The sequence below is a fragment of the Dryobates pubescens genome, chromosome 21, assembly GCF_014839835.1.
Source record: "Dryobates pubescens isolate bDryPub1 chromosome 21, bDryPub1.pri, whole genome shotgun sequence".
Taxonomy (NCBI): Eukaryota; Metazoa; Chordata; class Aves; order Piciformes; family Picidae; genus Dryobates; species Dryobates pubescens.
Window position 1 is genome coordinate 4,744,935 of NC_071632.1, and position 18,916 is coordinate 4,763,850.

Consider the following 18,916-nt stretch of genomic DNA (forward strand, 5'->3'; position numbering starts at 1 on the left):
TGCTCCAAAATAACATCAAAGGTGAAATCTTACACTGGATTATGCAAGAGTTACTACACCATCTGTGACATCAGAAAGTACTGAGAATGCCAAAGCTTATAGAAAACTTGACTCAATTCAGTACAGAGCCCATTTTTAATAGTGATAATTTCAGACTTACACATGAGAAAAGTTGCTTTGACCTTTGCCATAGAAGAAAAGACCCAAAGAAGCAGAATTCCAACTTGTTTCAAATATAGCCTTGAATAAATTCATGATTTAAACAGTATGTCTGCACATACTGCTCACAGAGCATCGAGTGTTTAAGAGATGGAGGCAAAAGAAATGATCTTAATTTGGGAGTTTCTGTATGACTGGTAAGATTTGGTATTATGGATTATAAAAAGCTGTTACTCAGCTTTGATATATGCTTTAAATTTTCATCCCTGTTCAAATAGTTCATTTAACAAAGAACATGCAGGTGAATTGATGTTAAAAGCACCCACCTAAATGCTTATGGAGCAACCAAAGATAATCAAGGAAGGATCACCTTCAGCAAGTAAGATCCTCGTAAGGCAATAATAAAGCATACAGAGGAAAACTACTACCCAGCAGTCCTTGCTGCTGCTTTTCAGCACAGCACAGATGGTTATGTTTATCACAGGATTAACTTAATCACCAAAAGTTTTAGTCCCATGGACTGAAAAATAACAGAGTTCATAGTAGTTCAAAACAACAGTCACCGCCTCTATCCACTTCTACAAAGAACTGATCCTTGCACTTACTTGTTGAAAAGGTGATTGTCCACCTTTATCTTTGAGTAGGCTTTGAAATCATCTGGCATCAGCATAACAGGGATTTGAACATGGCTTAGTTCATTGATCTAGAGAAAACAGAATAGGTTTAGTTGCTGAGGTCTTTGCAAAGATGCTGCATGTGTCTTAATTCCAGAAACATTCTTCAGTCAACAATTTCTTGTTTCTGGCCTGCAAGCAAAAGCAAGTCAAAGAAGAACGCAAGAGCGGTTTTATTCTTTCCAGATTAACTGCGATCATGAGACTTACACTTTGGGGGAGAAAAAACACTACATATTTATACTAATTTTAGGGGAAAAAAGTACTTCAAAGGAGATCTGGAGTGTACTTTTTAATGGCAGGTCATGAGGATGCCAGCGAAGTGGTCTTTCATCCCACCACACTGTCCTGGTTCTGTCAAGTAAGTTATACTTCCCAAAAAACACAAATGCTAGGATTTCAAATGACCATTTCCCTTTGCAGCACATGAAGTAATCTTACTTGTCTGTGTCTCGAACTATTCACAGAACATGAACTGAAGTTTTGCTTACATGTGAACACACACACACACAAAGACTTTAGGCTCAATAAGCAGAGGTTTGTCTCTTACACGAGTGCAGCACTCAGGAGAGTTTGTGCAAGTCACAGCATTCAGGCATTTTTGTGATTGCTCAAGTCAGAGAAACTATTTAAATAGATTTCATAGAATCATAGAACTGTTAGGGTTGGAAGAGACCTCAAGGATCATCTAGTTCCAACCCCCCTGCCATGGGCAGGGACACGTCACACTAGAGCAGGTTGCTCAGAGCCACATCCAGCCTGGCCTTAAAAGCCCCCAGGGACGAGGCTTCTACCACCTCCCTGGGCAACCTGTTCCAGTGTCTCACCACCCTCATGGGGAAGAACTTCTTCCTAACATCCAATCTGAATCTACCCATTTCTAGTTTTGCTCCATTCCCCCTAATCCTATCACTCCCTGACATCCTAAAAAGTCTCTCCCCAGCTTTCTTGTAGCCCCCCTCAGATACTGGAAGGCCACAATTAGGTCTCCTCGGAGCCTGCTTTTCTCCAGACTGAACAGCCCCAACTCTTCCAGTCTGTCGTCATAGGAGAGGAGCTCCAGCCCTCTGCTCACCCTCGTGGCCCTTCTCTGGACACAGTCCAGCACATCCAGATCCTTCCTGTAACAGAGGCTCCAGAACTGGATACAGTATTTTATTTCTTTTTGATTTCTTATTTATAAATATTTCTACTTCTTTTTTCTTTTCTTCTTAGAAATACATGGAGAGGCGAGTTCTAAGACTTTCCTTCTAAAACTGTATTGATAGGGACTGTCTGTTCTAGTTTCTGATAAAAATTAATATGCCAGGAATAGGACAAAATATGAATTAGAATTTATTGATATCAACATTTTTTTTCCCAGGCCGATTCCATCAGGATTGTTTGCCCAGTTGATGGCAGGTTGATTAAACACGGTAGGATGTTAATAAACAGTAGAATAACAGTCTACAAAGGATCAGAAACTTGGAATTGAGAGGAACAAACTGAAAATGACCATCTTAAAGGTCTCTTTCCACCAGAACAAAACCTTTGAAACAAATACTGTCACTCTTCTCATTTGATGATGCGTTCTCATTCATATTTGAAACCCACTTCTGACCACATCTTTGTGCTGAACTGTAGACAGCTTTACCGTTCCCTGCTTTGTAGACAGGTTTTTATTACTGCATGGATTAAATAACACTTACTTCAGTAAATTGTAACTAAACCATGCTGAACATAAGACAAAGAGCTGATAGCTGTAGCGATGCTTTCAGATCCTGAACAAGAGTCACCAAACACTCATGACATACATTTTACCTTAGGGTGCTCTACACCCTGCCCTCTGCATCTCAATTTACCCAGTCAAACCTTTCTGCTCATGCAGAGCACATCTTATAGAAAACTGCTGAAGCAAAGTTTAGAGGCAAACCCCACTCTGTATGAAGTACTAATGTACAGCAGAGGTGGATAGAGCAACATGAGGGTGATCCTCTGCTCTTAGCACTGCCTATCCAACACTGTTTTCCAACTTAGGAAGCTGTTAGTTACCCTTGAATGCTATCCTACTGAAGGGAGAATCAAGAATCACTAAGTGGTAGGGATTGGAAGGGACCTCCAGAGATCAAGTCCAAACTCCTTGCTAAAGCAGGCTCACCTAGATCAGGTTGCAAAGAAACATGTCCAGGTGGGTTTTGAAAGTCTCCAAGGAAGGGGACTCCACAACCTCTCTGAGCAGTATGGTCCAGGGCTCTAGCACCCTCACAGTAAAGAAGCTTCTTGTTAATGTCAAAGGAAACCTTCCGTGTTGTAGTTCATACCTCTTACCCCTTGTCCACTGAGAAGAGCCCAGCCCCATTCTCTTGACCCCTATCCTTCAGATATTGATATTGAAAAGATCTCCTCTCAGTCTGGTCTTTTCCATACTGAACAGTCTCAGGTTTCTCAGCCTCTACTTTTAACAGAGATGTTCCGCTCCGCACCCTCGTGGCTCTCTGATGGACTCTCTGCAGCAGCTCTCTCTCCTGAACTTGGGACCTCAGAACTGGACACAATACTCCAGGTGTGGGCTCACCAGGATGGAGTAGAGACAGAGAGAACCTCCCTTGACCTGCTGGCCACACTTAATGTACCCCAGAAGACCACTGGCCTTCTTGGGCACATTGCTGCCTCATGGTGAACTTGTTTTCAAGAAACCTTCACTGAAGCAGTGATAGCTTATAAATATTGGAGGGGGGGAAAAATGGACTCACTTGCAAGTATGACCTTTTGCAGAACTGAAGTTAAACAAAACAAGAAAGCAGCGAGAAGCCTTTTAGCTCTCAGAGAAAAGAATCCAGTGCAAGCAGTGTGGCACGTCAGGCAGCCCCAGCACTTCAGTACCATCAAGCCCTCGTAATGTTCCCTGCAGTGTCTCATTTTATTATTCAGATCCCTGCAGCCCACATGAAAACTGATAAAATCTGTGAAATTTACTTCACTGAATGTTTCCTGGGGAAGCCCTGAGAAGCTTCAGGCAGAGGCATGGCAGTTAGACAGTAGAGTGGAGAAAGGAAACAGGAAGATGTTTGGGATGGGCTCAATACTCTCTGCTCCTTGGTGTTGCAGGGTGAACACCTTTCCAAAGGGAGAGAAAAAGAAACTCCAGGGAGTTTTTGAAACCACAGCTGTACAAACCCAATGAACCATGCAGACACCTCATTAAATATGACAGAACATAACAGAGCATTGGTCCAAAAATCACTATGTCTAACATACACACTCTTTACAACAGTTGGTATTGCACTCCATCAATCTCACCCTGAAGCTACAGGGCAAGTTCTTGAGCCTAGTCTAGCTGCTAGACAAATAAAACTAGGACAAGTACATTCATAGATTCACAGAATGGTTTGGCTTGGAAAGAACCTTAAATATCATCTACTTCCAGCCCCACCACCATGAGCAGGGACACCTCTCACTAGACCAGGCCCCATCCAGCCTGGCTTTGAACACCTCCAGGGAGGGGGCATCCACGACCTCCCTGGGCAACCTGTTCTAGTATCTCACCACCATCACTGTAAAGAATGTCTTCCTAATCCCCAGTCTAAATCTGCCCTCTTCCAGCTGCAATCCATTGCCCCTCATCCTATCGTTACAAGCCCTTGTAAAAAGTCCCTTCCCAGCTTTCTTGTAGGCCCCTTTCAAGAACTGGAAGGCCACTCTAAGGTCTCCCTGCAGCCTTCTTTTCTCCAGACTGAACAGCTATAATGATGCAGAAATAGGAAACTTCTGATTTGCTTATACAGAAGGATCTACTCTTTTAGACTGCCTGAGTGTACAAATGCCACACTTGAAAGAGGGGTCACAGATCTATCTGCATGTACATTCCAGTCAAAAGCCATCCCCAAGAACATTTCCCAATGAATATTATCACTAAACCCAAACTCATGTAACTGCAGTTACCTCCACTAACAGCACTTTCTCTTGCAAAGTTGCATTTTGAATTGCCAAAGAATGCATTGAACCAATTTTCACATGCATTTGGCTTTCTTAATCTGCTGATGTAAAAGTTCTCTGGATACATCCCCAGATTTGCTTTCCTGCTGTGAATATTTAAATCCATGCTATAATGGCAGAGCTTTAATTGTACCTGAGGGCCTTACAAATGTCATCTACATAGCGAAATAACAGATAAATGTGCTTGCATTTGCATACTTGAGAGATTTTTAATCTAAGCAGAAAGTCCAAAATACTTCTCCTAGGAATTTCCCCTCAAAGATCTGAATGTATAATCCTTCCCCTCTCCAAATCAAGGGGTGGGGTGGGGGAAATAAAGGCAAACTAACAGAAAAGGTTTGGGTTTTGTTTGGGGTTGTTGTTTGTTTGGGTTTTGGTTTTGTTTTGTTTGAGGTGCTTTCTGGGTTTGGCCTTTTTGTTTGTTTGTGGGGTTTTATTTTGGGTCTCATTTTTGTTTGTTTCCTCTTTGTTTGTTTTTGGGAGAAAGGTTGTGTTGGGGTTGTTTGTTTTTTTTTTGGTGAATAGTTTAATTTTAATTATTCTATTTTTTGAGATTCACCCAACCCTGAGCGAAGTCAAAGCAATTTCTGTGATATTTTTAGGGAATTCCTCTCTAGCAGACGAGGAGAATGAAAAAAGCAGGTGATGAACACACAGGAGAAATGACCTTTGGTTTAGCACACCAGCTGAGTAATGGCATGGCCCAGTGGCACAGAGCATTAATTAATTTAAACCTTTCCAGTATAAAGTCGAGGTCCGTGTGCAGTAGCACAGGGTTTTTTTGGGGGGGGACACGACAGATTTGACGAGGCCAGATTGGAAAGTGCACACACGACAAAAAGGAATACCCGTGTCATTAGATCTTAGTGGAAACTGGAACCACGCTGGGAAGGGAATGGAGGGAGAGAAAGATGAAACAATATCCACAACTCCCCTCAACAAGCAGCTCCTGAAAAGCTGAAAAAATAGGGAAAGGCCAGAGGATTCAATTCCCCGCTTTGCCATCACCGCGTAAAGAAACGGTCACAGCCGAAAGACGCTAAAAGTGAAACACAAAGGTGACACCTTGAGCCTTCCAACTCATCTCTGATGAAAATTTGCCTTCCTTTCTTCCACCTTTGAAAGTCAAGCGTGACAGAAAACGTTAACGAAGATGCATCTGATACCTGGGCCAAGCATTCTGTGCATCTTTTCACGTTCCCCTGTTAAACGCGGCCAGCTCCCTCAGGGACAGCAAATGAAATACAACTGGGAAGGGGACAGAAGTTCAGCATACCCCAATTACAACAGGAACTGCGTTACAATAGCTGGAATAATTACAGCAGAAAGAAGAAATACCCATTTGCCTCTGAGGAGCGCTTCTGAACGCAACGGAATCATAAGCAAGAAATAATTTCCCACAAGAGATAATGACGACGCATAAATGAAGCGGGAAGAGCTCGGTGGGCTGACTGACTTGTTGCTCAGGACTCAGGATCAAGCTTTCATTTAATTACTGCTAAGAGAATCCACATTTAGAGCATCTCCACGATAAATACACATGCGCCATACCCAGAAAGAAAAGTTCTTTTGGTCCTGCAACCTCCAGCATTTAACGGCCCTCGTTTGTGGCTGCCAGCGGGGGAATTCTGCCGCGGTTTGCCTTGCTGTTTGAAACAGACAATGCTCAGTATAATCTTTGAGGAATTTAAATCCTATGTAATAGCCTTAGAGAATGGATTATTTTAAATGTAAGTGACTAAGATTCTAGTTGCACAGTAACCATGCACATTATGTGTAAATACCTCGCCTATTAATAGCATTCGTAAATTCACGCACACAAGATATTAATAACTGACCCAGAAACCTGCCTTTAAGTGATTTATTCAAGTATCTCCTGGGATATCGATACAGAATCAGGTGGAGACATCCCCCACACAACTTGGGAGCTTTAAGGAAAAAACCCAGTTTTAAAAGGCTCAGAGCAGCACTGCCCCTTTAACCACACAGCTACAAAAAAATTAATGCATCAGGGATGTGCTCAGAGCTGCGACTGGTGGCAGGTGGGTGGGGGCTGAAGCCAAAGGAGGCTTTTCAGGCAAAAACCGACTGATTGCAACTCATTTTGCTCCTGCAGGTTCGGGATTGAATTCACACTGTCAGGAAAACAGAGGTTGTAATTAAACTGCAAATAAGAGAATAATAAAAGCCTACTGGACATTGAATAAATAGTAAGACTCAGCTGGTAATGATTCTGAAATTAGCACACAGAGAGGTGTTCCCACAAAGCCATCTCATATTGGTGACATTTCAAATAAGCTTCTCTAATTTATATGATTTGAAATCAAGCAATGAATATATCATAAATTGTTAGCCGTTATTAATGGCCCTTATTTAATTCAGAAACATTCACTCTAAACACCACATTACCAGGGCAATGCATAATTAAACATTAGTTTTCATTCTGTCAGAACATAAGCAGCAATAAATTGCTTGTATGCAAAGCAGACAATGAGATATTTAAGCAGCATATAATAAAGGCAATTTACAGCATATATTGCATGTTTAGCTGGGGGAGCCAGGACAACCATCACCGGATACAAGCTGATGCCTATCACTGTGGTGCTGCAGCAGGTAACTTGTGTAAGACATTACAGATTTGAATAGAATAGAATAAACCAGGTTGGAAGAGACCTTCAAGATCATCGTGTCCAACCGATTATCCAACCCAACTAATCAACTAAACCATGCAACAAAGCACCCCATCAAGTGTCCTCCTAAACACCTCCAATGATGGTGACTCCATCACCTCCCCAGGCAGCACATTCCAATGGGCAATCACTCTCTCTGTGTAGAACTTCTTCCAGCCTAAACCTCCCCTGCTGCAGCTGAGACTGTGTCCTCTTGTTCTGGTGCTGGGTGCCTGGGAGAAGAGACCAACCCCCACCTGGCTACAACTTCCCTTCAGGTAGTTGTAGAGAGCAAGAAGGTCTCCCCTGAGCCTCCTCTTCTCCAGGCTAAGCAACCCCAGCTCCCTCAGTCTCTCCTCATAGGGCTGTGTTCCAAACCCCTCACCAACTTTGTTGCCCTTCTCTGGACACGTTCCAGCAAGTCAACCTCCTTCCTAAACTGAGGGGCCCAGAACTGGACACAGGACTCAAGGTGTGGCGTAACCAGTACAGTGTACAGGGGCAGAATGACTTCCCTGCTCCTGCTGACCACACTATTCTTGATGCAGGCCAGGATGCCCTTGGCCTTCTTGGCCACCTGGGCACACTGCTGGCTCATGTTCAGCCAGCTGTCAACCAGTACCCCCAGGTCCCATTCTGCCTGGCTGCTCTCCAACCACTTTGACCCCAGCCTGTAGCTCTGCATGGGGTTGCTGTGGCCAATGTGCAGAACCCGGCACTTGGATGTGTTAGATGCTCTTATTGATTAAAACCCAGCAACTACAACACAAAATATCCCCCAAAACATCCCACAAAAGTAAAAGCCATGTCCAGATTTTCATCACAAGCAGACTACTTAGTGATGCCTAATGCTTCACTTGGAAGTTTTCTTCCTTTCTATAACCTTCTGCATGTGGCTTCTGGAATTTAATCTCAGCCTGAATATGTAACATAGACATTGTTTCCTTTTAATTCAACGTCTCAGCCAGCTAGGCTGGCTGAACCTAGGGAGAGCTGAGGTGTTTTCACACTGAACAGCTTGCTGCAACATCTCAATTGCAGCTAAGGCTCCCGGCGCTTTCACACACAGGAAAATCCCTGCTCCTGCTGGTGCTGGAAGGGGCTGGAGTTGTGGAAGTGCTACTTTCTTTTCAGCTCTGTTTGTCTCCCACCTCCCCTCCTGAACTGAGAGCCAATTCACAGCAGTCAGATCTGCAGAGACAAACAAGCCACAACTGGTTTGTTACTCTGAGAGCAAGTCAAGTGCATTTTTCACAAACTTGTGTATTTTTGAAGGCAGATTTTGGAAGAAGCAGGGGTGGATTTGGAAGAAAGAAACTATTGAGGTCTAAAAATAGAATTGAACTTTTAACACCACCAGCAGTTCTGAGATTTTTATGTTGGTGGTTTACTTGCTGCATCTCAGTTTCTTCTTTGGCAAGGAAAGTTGCTGAGAGCTCTGAAGAAAACATCAGTACTTTTTGTTCAGACATGGAGTCACCACTTTGATAGGGCCAGAGGCTTCTTCAAAGGCACAGCTAATTCATTCACAGGCAGGTTAATGCTTACCAAAGCAAGCCCTACCAGCTTCTAATGGATTGCTCTTCCCAAACAAGACTGCAGAACTAGGATGCAACAGAAAACTGTTGGGGGTTATACAATTTCACTTTTAGGAGACTATAACTCTTCCTTCTGGCACCTTCTTGACAACCGAATGCCCTGCAGGTCTCAACAAACAGCATTGCCCTGACTGCTACAGCACAGTCACCTATGTCTTCAAGAGCAGACAGATACTCTTTAACCAGGGTCACACAGGATGGTGAGGGACTTTTTAGGCTGTCAGGTAATGACAGGACTAGGGGGAATGGAATGAAAATAGAAATGGGTAGATTCAGATTGGATGTTAGGAAGTTCCTCCCCATGAGGGTGATGCACTGAAACAGGTTACCCAGGGAGGTGGTATAAGCCTCATCCCTGGAGGCTTTTAAGGTCAGGCTGGATGTGGCTCTGGGCAACCTGGAGTGACGTGTCCCTGCCCATGGCAGGGGGGTTGGAACTAGATGATCCTTGAGGTCCCTTCCAACCCTAACAGTTCTATGATTCCATGATGTTAGGGGTTGGATAGGACCTGGAGATCAAGTCCAATCCCCCTGCCAGAGCAGAACTGTTCTCAAAGGAGTTAAAGAAAAGCACTCCACACCGGATTGGAAAGAAGTTTAAATGGAAGTATTATTCATAACTAATATAATAATACAAAAACATGCAACCCCCTCCCCAACATTCATACTCAGCCCAGCTCTCCAGTCTACACCTCACTAGACCATTACCTTCCCAAAACCTTCTCCCCACTCCCATACCTCCCTACCCAGACCTGAACACATCACAGTACAAATTAGCTCAGCCAAGGCTGGAGCGAGGCTGCAAACCTCCTCTGCACAACCAGAGATAAGGCCCTGCACCTACAGGGGAGCAGAGAGCGAGGAAAAAGGGCAGAAACTACAATTATGCCCATTTCTTTATGGGAGTAGATGCAGAATCATGGGAATGGAAATAACAGAAGATCATGTTTTTCCTCTGGTGTCCACCTCCTTGCACCTCTCCAGTCCTTGGAGGTCTGTACTCTACGGTTAGGTCTCAAAGACATCCTGCCTAAACTCACAACAATCTAGAAGATAAAGTTTCTTAATCTTATTTATCTCTTCTATAAAAAGCCATTTCCAAAGCTGCTCCTATTGTGCAAGGAGCAGAGGTTTAGGTTAAAGCCCAAGGGGCTGGGTGGTGACAGGCAGAGCTATAGGCAGCATTTACATCCTTCTCCTTCCCAGATGTGGAACACGCTGCAGTATTGCTACCAGGACAGTAAACGCCTTGTGTTGAAGTATAAACTGAAAGTGAAGTGATTATTTTACAACTCTTTGAAATCTACCTTGAAGGGTCTGAAAAGGGTGAATGAGGTCAGCAGCTAATCAATTTTGTGGAAGACATTTGCCTGTTACGGGGCAAAACCATCATTTGATAAATGTCATTTGACAGTTTAAATTACACTCAAAGCCATTCTTGCAAGAGAAATAAAAGGTTAAGCTAAGTTCTGCTGTAGAGGAATAAATCAGTTCAGCAAAATACTCCTTAATATGTTTTAAATGAGGTTTTCATCATTTCAATCACACAAAAATTCATCTCCTCTTTTTTTCCCCACCCCCTCCTCCCTTCCCTAAAAGCACAAGGTAAAAAGTACCCACCCAGACTTTTTTTATTAACTATACAACGTGCCAGGAGTTTAAACTGCATAGGAAGCCTCTCTTACAGAAGTAATTTCTGGGTACCTATTCAGAAACAAGTCCTGAAACTGAAGTAATTATGTGCCTAGGAAAAACTCAGGATAAATTTAACTTCCTTTGAGTTTTCAGGATCAATTTTGAAGATAAATATATATAGAGAGAGAGAAAAAAAAACCCAAACAACCAAACCAACACAAAAGCCCACCTTGCTGTCAGAATAAGCCATTGAAGTTTTACTTGTCTCCAGACATCCACTAGCAATTCCTGGAGCAGCTTCACATTTTCACAGCTCAGGAAACAGCTGTCATTAGATTATTGGCTTTCAATGAAATTCAATAATCTAATGCTAGAAAAGTGAGCCCCCTTGAATCAAACGTTTTTCAAATGGCTTTTCCCAGAGTACTAAACACAGGATATCTGAAATGCTTCACACACACACACAAAGATTAAATATACCTCATGGATTTAGTCAGAGAAACACATCAATTACAGCTGATTTATTTTTTTTATCCCCAAAAGGAGCAAAACTTTTCTGAAGTCTTAGGTCCTTTGAATTGGGAAAAAAACCTACCAAAATGTGACAAAACCAGAACCCAACCAAGCCAAAAACTGTCACAGCAACCCCCAGATGTTTTCAGGAGACTTTTTAGCTGTGGTTTTCAACAGCACGATGGTATCATTGGGAAGGGCAGGTCTGTAGTAGATGCATCCCTGTGGAAAAAAAAGGATGTAGTGACATGCTGAATTCAGTCCCAACACAGAGAGGGGAAAATCTGGTTTTGAAGAGCATGTGTTTCTTGGTGTTTATCTTGAAATTTGGTCATATCAGTGGGCCCAAATCCAAAGGAAGGATTTCTTGGTTATCGCTTGGTTATCGCTCCTGTTCAGAGAGTTTGGTGGGACAATCTTTAAAGCACCTGCAACTAAAGCACCAAACCCCACAGTCTCTTTGCAAAGGTTTTGGGGAAAGGTTTGAAGTCTTTCAAGTCTCTTGGACATTTGCACAGTCTCAGACCCCCAGAACATCTGCTGTAGGCTGCCAGACAAGCAGAAAGCCCTATTCCTACCGAGTTGGTCAAACTTCCTATGAATCTGCTTACACCTTTCAATGAGTGCTAAAATTAACACTTCATAATGTGCCAAATAATCAAAGACAAATAGAAACGAAGCAGCTCAGATACAATGCCTGCCATGATAATCCCCTGTTCTCCTAGAAAGCCAGGACAAAGGCAATAGTGTGTGCAAAGACAGTAGTGCACATTCATGAAATGCAAACCAGAGAAACAGAAATGTGGCTTATTTACAGGGCAGATTTTGGACGTGGAAAACAGCTCTGAGTAGCAAATGGCATACAAAAAAAGTGTGGTTTCAGTCTAAAAGGAGACTGTAAGGCAATGGAAGTGCTTCAGATTTGGATGGGTTGTGATGCACACAATACAGATGAGCTCATCCTTGTTTGCTAATGCAATGGTTAAGGCAAAAAAAAACCCCACAAGACAAGGCAAAAGCTCAGACAGCTTAATTTGCAAGCTATTAGCTGGTAGGCTTGCCACAAAATGGATAAAAGAGCATTTTAGTTTTGCAGTAGAAATATGTCAAGTCATCTTTTTTTAAAGTTCAGTTTGCATGCTGGGGAGGTGCTGCATTTTAATCCCATCCTTCACAGCAATAAATGTCTTCAGTTATTGTTTGAAATACTGATTTCAAATACACATTTGTCACGAGGCCTGACAGCAAGCTGCTCTCTGTTTTTCTAATCACAGAACAAAACACTTATCTGGCAACAGATGAACTCTAATAAGTTTACTTGGTTTTGTCCTGAAAGCTTCACAAGAGAACACCTGAAAAGAGGAGGATGCCAGGACGGACCGAGTGTTTATTTACAACATAACAAAAGGTTTCACAAAAGTAAGTTCACAGATTCACAGATTGCATTGGGTTGGAGTGCACCCTCCAAGGCCATCTTGTTCAACCTTCTGCAGTAAGCAGGGACACCTCCAACAAGTTCAGGTTGTCCTGGGCCACATCAAGCCTGATCTTGAGTGTCTTCAGGGATGGGGCCTCAACCACATCCCTGGACAACCTGTACCAGTATTTCACCACTCACTGTGAAGAACTTTCTCCTGATGTCTGACTTAAATCTCCCTTACTCCAGTTTCAAACAATTGTTCCTTGTCCTGTCACCACAGGCCCTTCTAAACAGTCCCTCCCCAGCCTTCCTGTAGGTCCCCTTCAGATATTGCAATGTAGCTCCAAGATCTCCCCTGGAGCCTTCTCTTCTCTAGGCTGAATGACCCAAACTCTTTCAGCCTGTCTTCATAGAATAGGTGCTCCAGCTCTGATCATCTTTGTGGCCCTCCTCTGGACCTGCTCCACAAGGTCCATGTCTCTCATGTTGAGGGCCCCAGAGCTGGACACAGTACTCCAGGTGAGGTCTCACCAGAGTAGAGGGGCAGAATTCCCTCTCTGGACCTGGTGGTCACGCTTCTTTTGATGCGGCCCAGGCTGCCATTCGCCTTCTGGGCTGCAAGTGCCCATTGCTGGCTCACGTCTAGCTTCTTATCTACCAGCATGCCCAAGACCTTGTCTGCAGGGCTGCTCTCAATCTCATCAGCCCCCAGCCTACATTGATACTGACTGTTACCTTGACCTGTGTGCAGGACCTTGCACTTTGCCTTATTGAACCTCATGAGATTCCCCTCAGCCCACCTCTCCAGGTTGTCCAGGTCTGGTCGGCATCCTGTCCTTCAGTTTTACCAACCCCACCACGTCAGTTAGATACATACACAGCTCACAGATACCTGGTTTGATGATTTTTTCTACGTAACCTAGTGTGGATTCTGGAAGATAAGCTCAATAAGCAGAAAGAAAAGAAAATAAAGTTACACTTAGCTAATTTATTCCGTGAATGATGTTACTCAGATTTGGAAACCAACCACACAAACAGAAAACAGCCTTAAAAGGAGGTTATGAAACAATCCTCACCTCTTGTAGCAAAGATCACATTGTTAAGAGATGATTTTTTTTTTAAGATCATATGGTTAAAAGTGTAACTTTTCTTGAACTGAAAAACTGAGTCTCTGCAGTTAAACACAAAATTCCAGTAAGCAGTGGAATGAATACAGAGATGCTGTGACCTTATCTGAGTGCTGTCACTGGCAAAATTAAATCCAAGAGAGAAAAGTTCTCTTCCACAAAAGAACCCAAACCAAACAAACAACAAAGTACAATGGGAAAAGACACACATAACACATGGAACTCGGCTGCTTAGTAAAGCAGAAGGCTTTAAGAGTGAGAATGGCAAACTGGGATGGCCATAAAGCAATAGCTGAAGGTATCAGATGGGCTTAGTCATTGAAGAAGTAGCATTGAAGAAGAAATAAAATGTAGAAGAGTGTTGGTTAATTTTTTTCACAGTGGCACAATGAATCACAGAATGTTAGGGGCTGGAAGGGACCTCGAAAGATCATACAGTCCAACACTCCTGCCAGAGCAGGAGCACCTAGAGCAGATCACACAGGGACACATCCAGATGAATATCTCCAGAGAGGGAGACTCCACAACCCCCCAAGGCAGCCTCTTCCAGTGCTCTGTCACCCTCTCAGGGGAAAGAATTTTTTCCTCCTGTTTCCATGGAACGTCCTATGCCTCACCTTCCACCACTGCCCGCTGTGCTGTCATTGGGCATCACCCAGCAGAGCCTGGCTCCATCCTCTTGGCATTCACCCTTTACATCTCTATAAACATGAATGAGGTCATCCCTTTGTCTCCTTTTCTCCAAGCTAAAGAGCCTCAGCTCCCTCAGTCTCACCTCATATGAGAGATCTTTCATTTCCCTAATAATTTTTGTGGTTCTGTGCTGGACTCTTTCAAGCGGTTCCCTGAGATCCTTGAACTGAGGGGCCCAGAACTGGACATCATACCAGATGTGTCCTCACCAGGGCAGAGTAGAGGAGGAGAACCTCTCTTGACCTACTGACCAGAGCCCTTCTAATCCACCCCAGAATGGCATTGGCATTCTTGACCACAAGAGCACATTGCTGGCTGATGGTCAACCTCCAGGTCCTTTTCCCCTTCACTGCTCTCCAACAGAAGCTGAAGTATAGCACATTACTATTACTGTTAATTATTAAGGAGAAGGAAGACCAACTTGGTAGAATACTCTAATGAGCTGTCATCCATTTCAACCACACAAATATTATTTATGCAGCTGTTGACTTGTGAAAAGATGCCATTGAAACATGTCTCCTTCTGGCTACTTCTGACTATGGATTAGGTGGAGACTTGAAGCCATGAGGCAAGTTTTCTGAAACCAGCAGCAATACCACTTGCATTGTGTAAATCTAACTTATGGAGCTAATTAACTGAACACAAGTGACACGAGAAGCAAGGAGAGGAAGGTCATGCTACAAGTATTTAACTGTTCTGTAAAGCAGCACGGCAGTTGTTTGCGGCAGCATGGACCTTACAGAGTCATCAGAGAGCACAGCACACAGAACTAGGCTCTGCCAGCATCTATTTGCCTTCAGGTTGAACATCTTTTTAAGCTCTCAACTCTTATCTTCCAGCAAAGGCAATAATTTTCTGAGCAGCACCATGCAAAATATTACACTAGAAGTCCAAACGGGCAAACACTGCACCTCCCTGGTTTAAAGAGATCTTTCCATTCAGCTCCCTGATGCATCTGGGTTGACTGTACTCTAGTATTTACCATTGCATTTTAGAATAGAAGAGAATTAACCAGGTTGGAAAAGACCTTTGAGATCATCAAGTCCAACCTATCACCCAACACCATCTAATCATCTAAACCCTGGCACCAAGTGCCCCATCCAGTCTCTTCCTAAACACCTCCAGGGATGGCGACTCCACCACCTCCCTGGGCAGCACATTCCAATGGCCAATCTCTCTTGCTGGGAAGAACTGCATCCTAACATGCAGCCTAAACTTCCCCTGGTGCAGCTTGAGACTCTGTCCTCTTGTTCTATCATCCTGAGGTCAGCCTAACAGGTCTGGAGTCACTGGGGAGAGTTACCAATCTTCCAGATTTTATCAAGATGCCCTTTTTTTGCTTCATGAAGCCACTACTCAGGCTCTGCTCGCAGAAATGCTGTCAGAGCAAAAGCAGTTGGAGCTGTCAGTCAGGGCAGCACGACAGCTCCTGGGAGAAGACAGGGAAGGTCTTAAATCTCAAGGAAACCAAAAGAGCCTCAGCCTAGTACCAATCTCAGAACAGGCATTTGGGATTGTTTAAGCACTGCTCCTGCCCACCTCTTCTGTGGTCCTTGAGGCAGGAAGCCTCCCCTGTTCTCCCCTATCTAGTTTCTAAACGCACGTTACTCTCCCTGTCTCACAGACACTAGCACACACCTTCATTCATATATATTCCTGCAGCTTCTGGCTACTGAAGCAATGAGTTTGTGTGCCAGCTGTCAGGTGTTTGGGAAAGAACAGGGTCCTGGTGTGTTTGCAGCGAGCTGGGACTTGCTTCTGCTCTGGATCTCCTTTTCCTACACTGAATGCCCATTTATTTTGGCCGTAATGCTATATACAAAATTCCATGGATTTATTGTCATTACTTCTCAGATGTTAACCGCCCAGATACAACAACTGCCCTGTTCACTTTGCTGCAGGCTGAATGTTTAAATCACTGCCTGCTATTTCATAACCCCTAAAAGCCTCCCCAGCCTTGCAGAGGAGGGAGGGATATGAGGGGAGGGCACTGTGGAGCTGCTGGGCGGTCACCAGCTCTCCAGTCCCATCACCCTCCCAGTCCGATCCTGCTGGGAGTTAAAATGATTGTACAGCTCAAGGTAAACATCCCCCTCCTCTTTTTTTTCTTTACCCCTTGATGCAAAATGAAATACAATTTGTTAAAAGCAACCTAATATAATTGCCTGACCTTTCCCCTCAGTTTACAGGTCCGACTTTTGTTACTGGAGGATTTCACGAGCTTAGAGGGACAATAGGACACATTCAATAGGCAAGAGGACAGAAATCCGCTTTCTATTTATATTTGTCATAGCCCATAAATAAAAAGCAACTCTGGTGGTTTTAGTGCCCTTAATCTGAGCATGCATCAGTGTCACCGTGCCTCTGAGGGGAGATCAAACAGTAATGAATAAATCTCTCTCATTTTTTTTTTACTGTAAGGATGGCAACAACAAACTTGGTTTGGATTGTAAAGACAAACCATGAAGATAAGCAACTTTCTGCAGTAGTTTCTACTATGATATCCATGGTAACATTGTCTTGAAGCCAGCCAAAAAGCATTTCCCATCATTAGGTGGCTGATGCCAGTATTTGATCAGCTGCCCCTCATTTCCTCTCCTGGAGTCCAGAATCCCATTTCCAAGGCTCGGGGAGCGGCCCCAGCCCACAGAAACTCTCTGTCGTCACCGACATTTGACTCAGCATTGCTCATGGATGAGAAAGGAAATCTAAGGTTTGGGCTTTGTTTTGGGTTTCTTTTTAATTATTTCCATACTTGAAAAGCCAAATTAAAAACACTTAGATTGAATTTATCCCTTAAGCAAGATTTTTGTACAGATCTACACAGATCTTACACACACACACAAGACATCTACGTTTTAAAACTCCTGAGCTACCATTAACGCTGATCTTAAGAGAGGAAACTTTCCCAACACAAAACCTACAATAAAATTTAAAGAGTTCTGTAATACACCCATGGCAAGAACTTTGTTTTTTATTTTCAATAAGCATATTTATTTTTTTTTTTGAGAGGAAAAAGAAACAATAAATCCAAACCTCTCAATAACCTGCAGCAGCACCGCACCGATCCGACTGGGTATCCCATCCCATCCCTCCCCTCCCACATCTTCTCCCCAGTCTCCCAAAATATTTAATATACGGCATTTTTGCCCCCATTTTTTTCTCTTTTGTGAAGAACTGAAGCCACAGAGTTTCAAAGCAGCAGCATTTTGGGGGCCAGAGGCATGCATTGCACAGCACAAGGGCCAGTGAACTCGGCTCACAGCTGCTTTGCATCACCGCACCAGCACAGGCGAGCTGGAATGTGCACCCTCCTGCCCTCCGCATTCCTCTCTGCACACAAACTCATTTTTTTCCATTTTCAGCCTTACCAAGAATTTTTTTTTCCTCCCCCCCCTCCCCCTGAAGAACAATGCTAAAAAGGAAATGCTGCCCTCAGTTTGGATATAAACCTAAAGAACCGGGGGGGGGGAACAAAAAGACCAAACCCTCGATTATTTTTGAAACTCTCATTATTGCCTCTTTTTTTTCCCCTCTTCCCCTCAAGGTGATCAAGAACCAAAGTTGCCAAACTTTCTAAAATGCATCACAAAATGAGAAATAGCAGTACCCTGCACTCAGGACTGGGCTCCCACCACAGGACAGCCATTAATTTCTACTGGAAAAGAACTTCTACAGTGGCAGAGAGGTGGAGAGGCTGAAGGGTCTGGTGGTGGCCCTCCAAGCCACAAGGAGTGCAAGCAAACTGCATATGCAGCAAGTTAAGGAACATATTCATCAGGAAAGATACTAAAACCAGGGTGGGTTTTAAGGGTCTACAAGAAGCTTAGAAGCTCAGGGATTTTTCCTGAATTTGATCTTCTCCCCCTCCCACCCCCCCTGTTACTTATGGAAGCATTTAGGATCCTAAAGGTCTTTTACCACCAAAATCATCTTATTATCATGGAGTCTTGTGTCCAGCTCAGGACTCCTCAGTTCAAGTGGGACAGAGATATGCTAAAGAAAGTCCAGCAGAGGCTATAAGGATGATGAAGGGAATGGAACATCTGTCTGATGAGGAAAGGCTGAGAGACCTGGGGTATTTAGCCTGGAGAACAGAGGTCTTAGAGCAGATCTTGGTGCCATGGTTTAGTCATGAGGTCTGTGGTGACAAGTTGGACTTGATGATCTTTGAGGCCTCTTCCAACCTTGGTGATTCTGTGTGGCCTTATTAATTTTTATAAATATTTGAAGGGTGGGTGCTGGAGAGGGTCCAGAGGAGACCATGAAGTGAATCAGAGGGCTGGAGCACCTCCCCTCTGGGGATATACTGTGTGACATACTGTTCAGCCCAGAGAAGGCTCTGACTTTGTATAACCTTAGAGCAGCATTCCAGTAAATGAGGGGGGCTGCAGGAGAGCTGGGGAGGGACTTTTTACAAGGGCTTGTAGTGACAGGACAAGAGGAAATGGAT

General features: G+C 43.7%; 1 protein-coding gene across 2 annotated transcripts in view; it reads right to left on the reverse strand.

Moving 5' to 3' along the window:
* Positions 1 to 18,916, reverse strand: part of PIP4K2A (phosphatidylinositol-5-phosphate 4-kinase type 2 alpha) — a 131,510-nt gene that overhangs the window by 49,311 nt on the left and 63,283 nt on the right. For both annotated transcript variants that reach the window (XM_054171256.1, XM_054171255.1), the window contains exon 2: positions 765 to 862. In XM_054171256.1, coding sequence (XP_054027231.1) covers positions 765 to 862 — 98 coding nt within the window. The remainder of the gene's footprint in view (positions 1 to 764; positions 863 to 18,916) is intronic.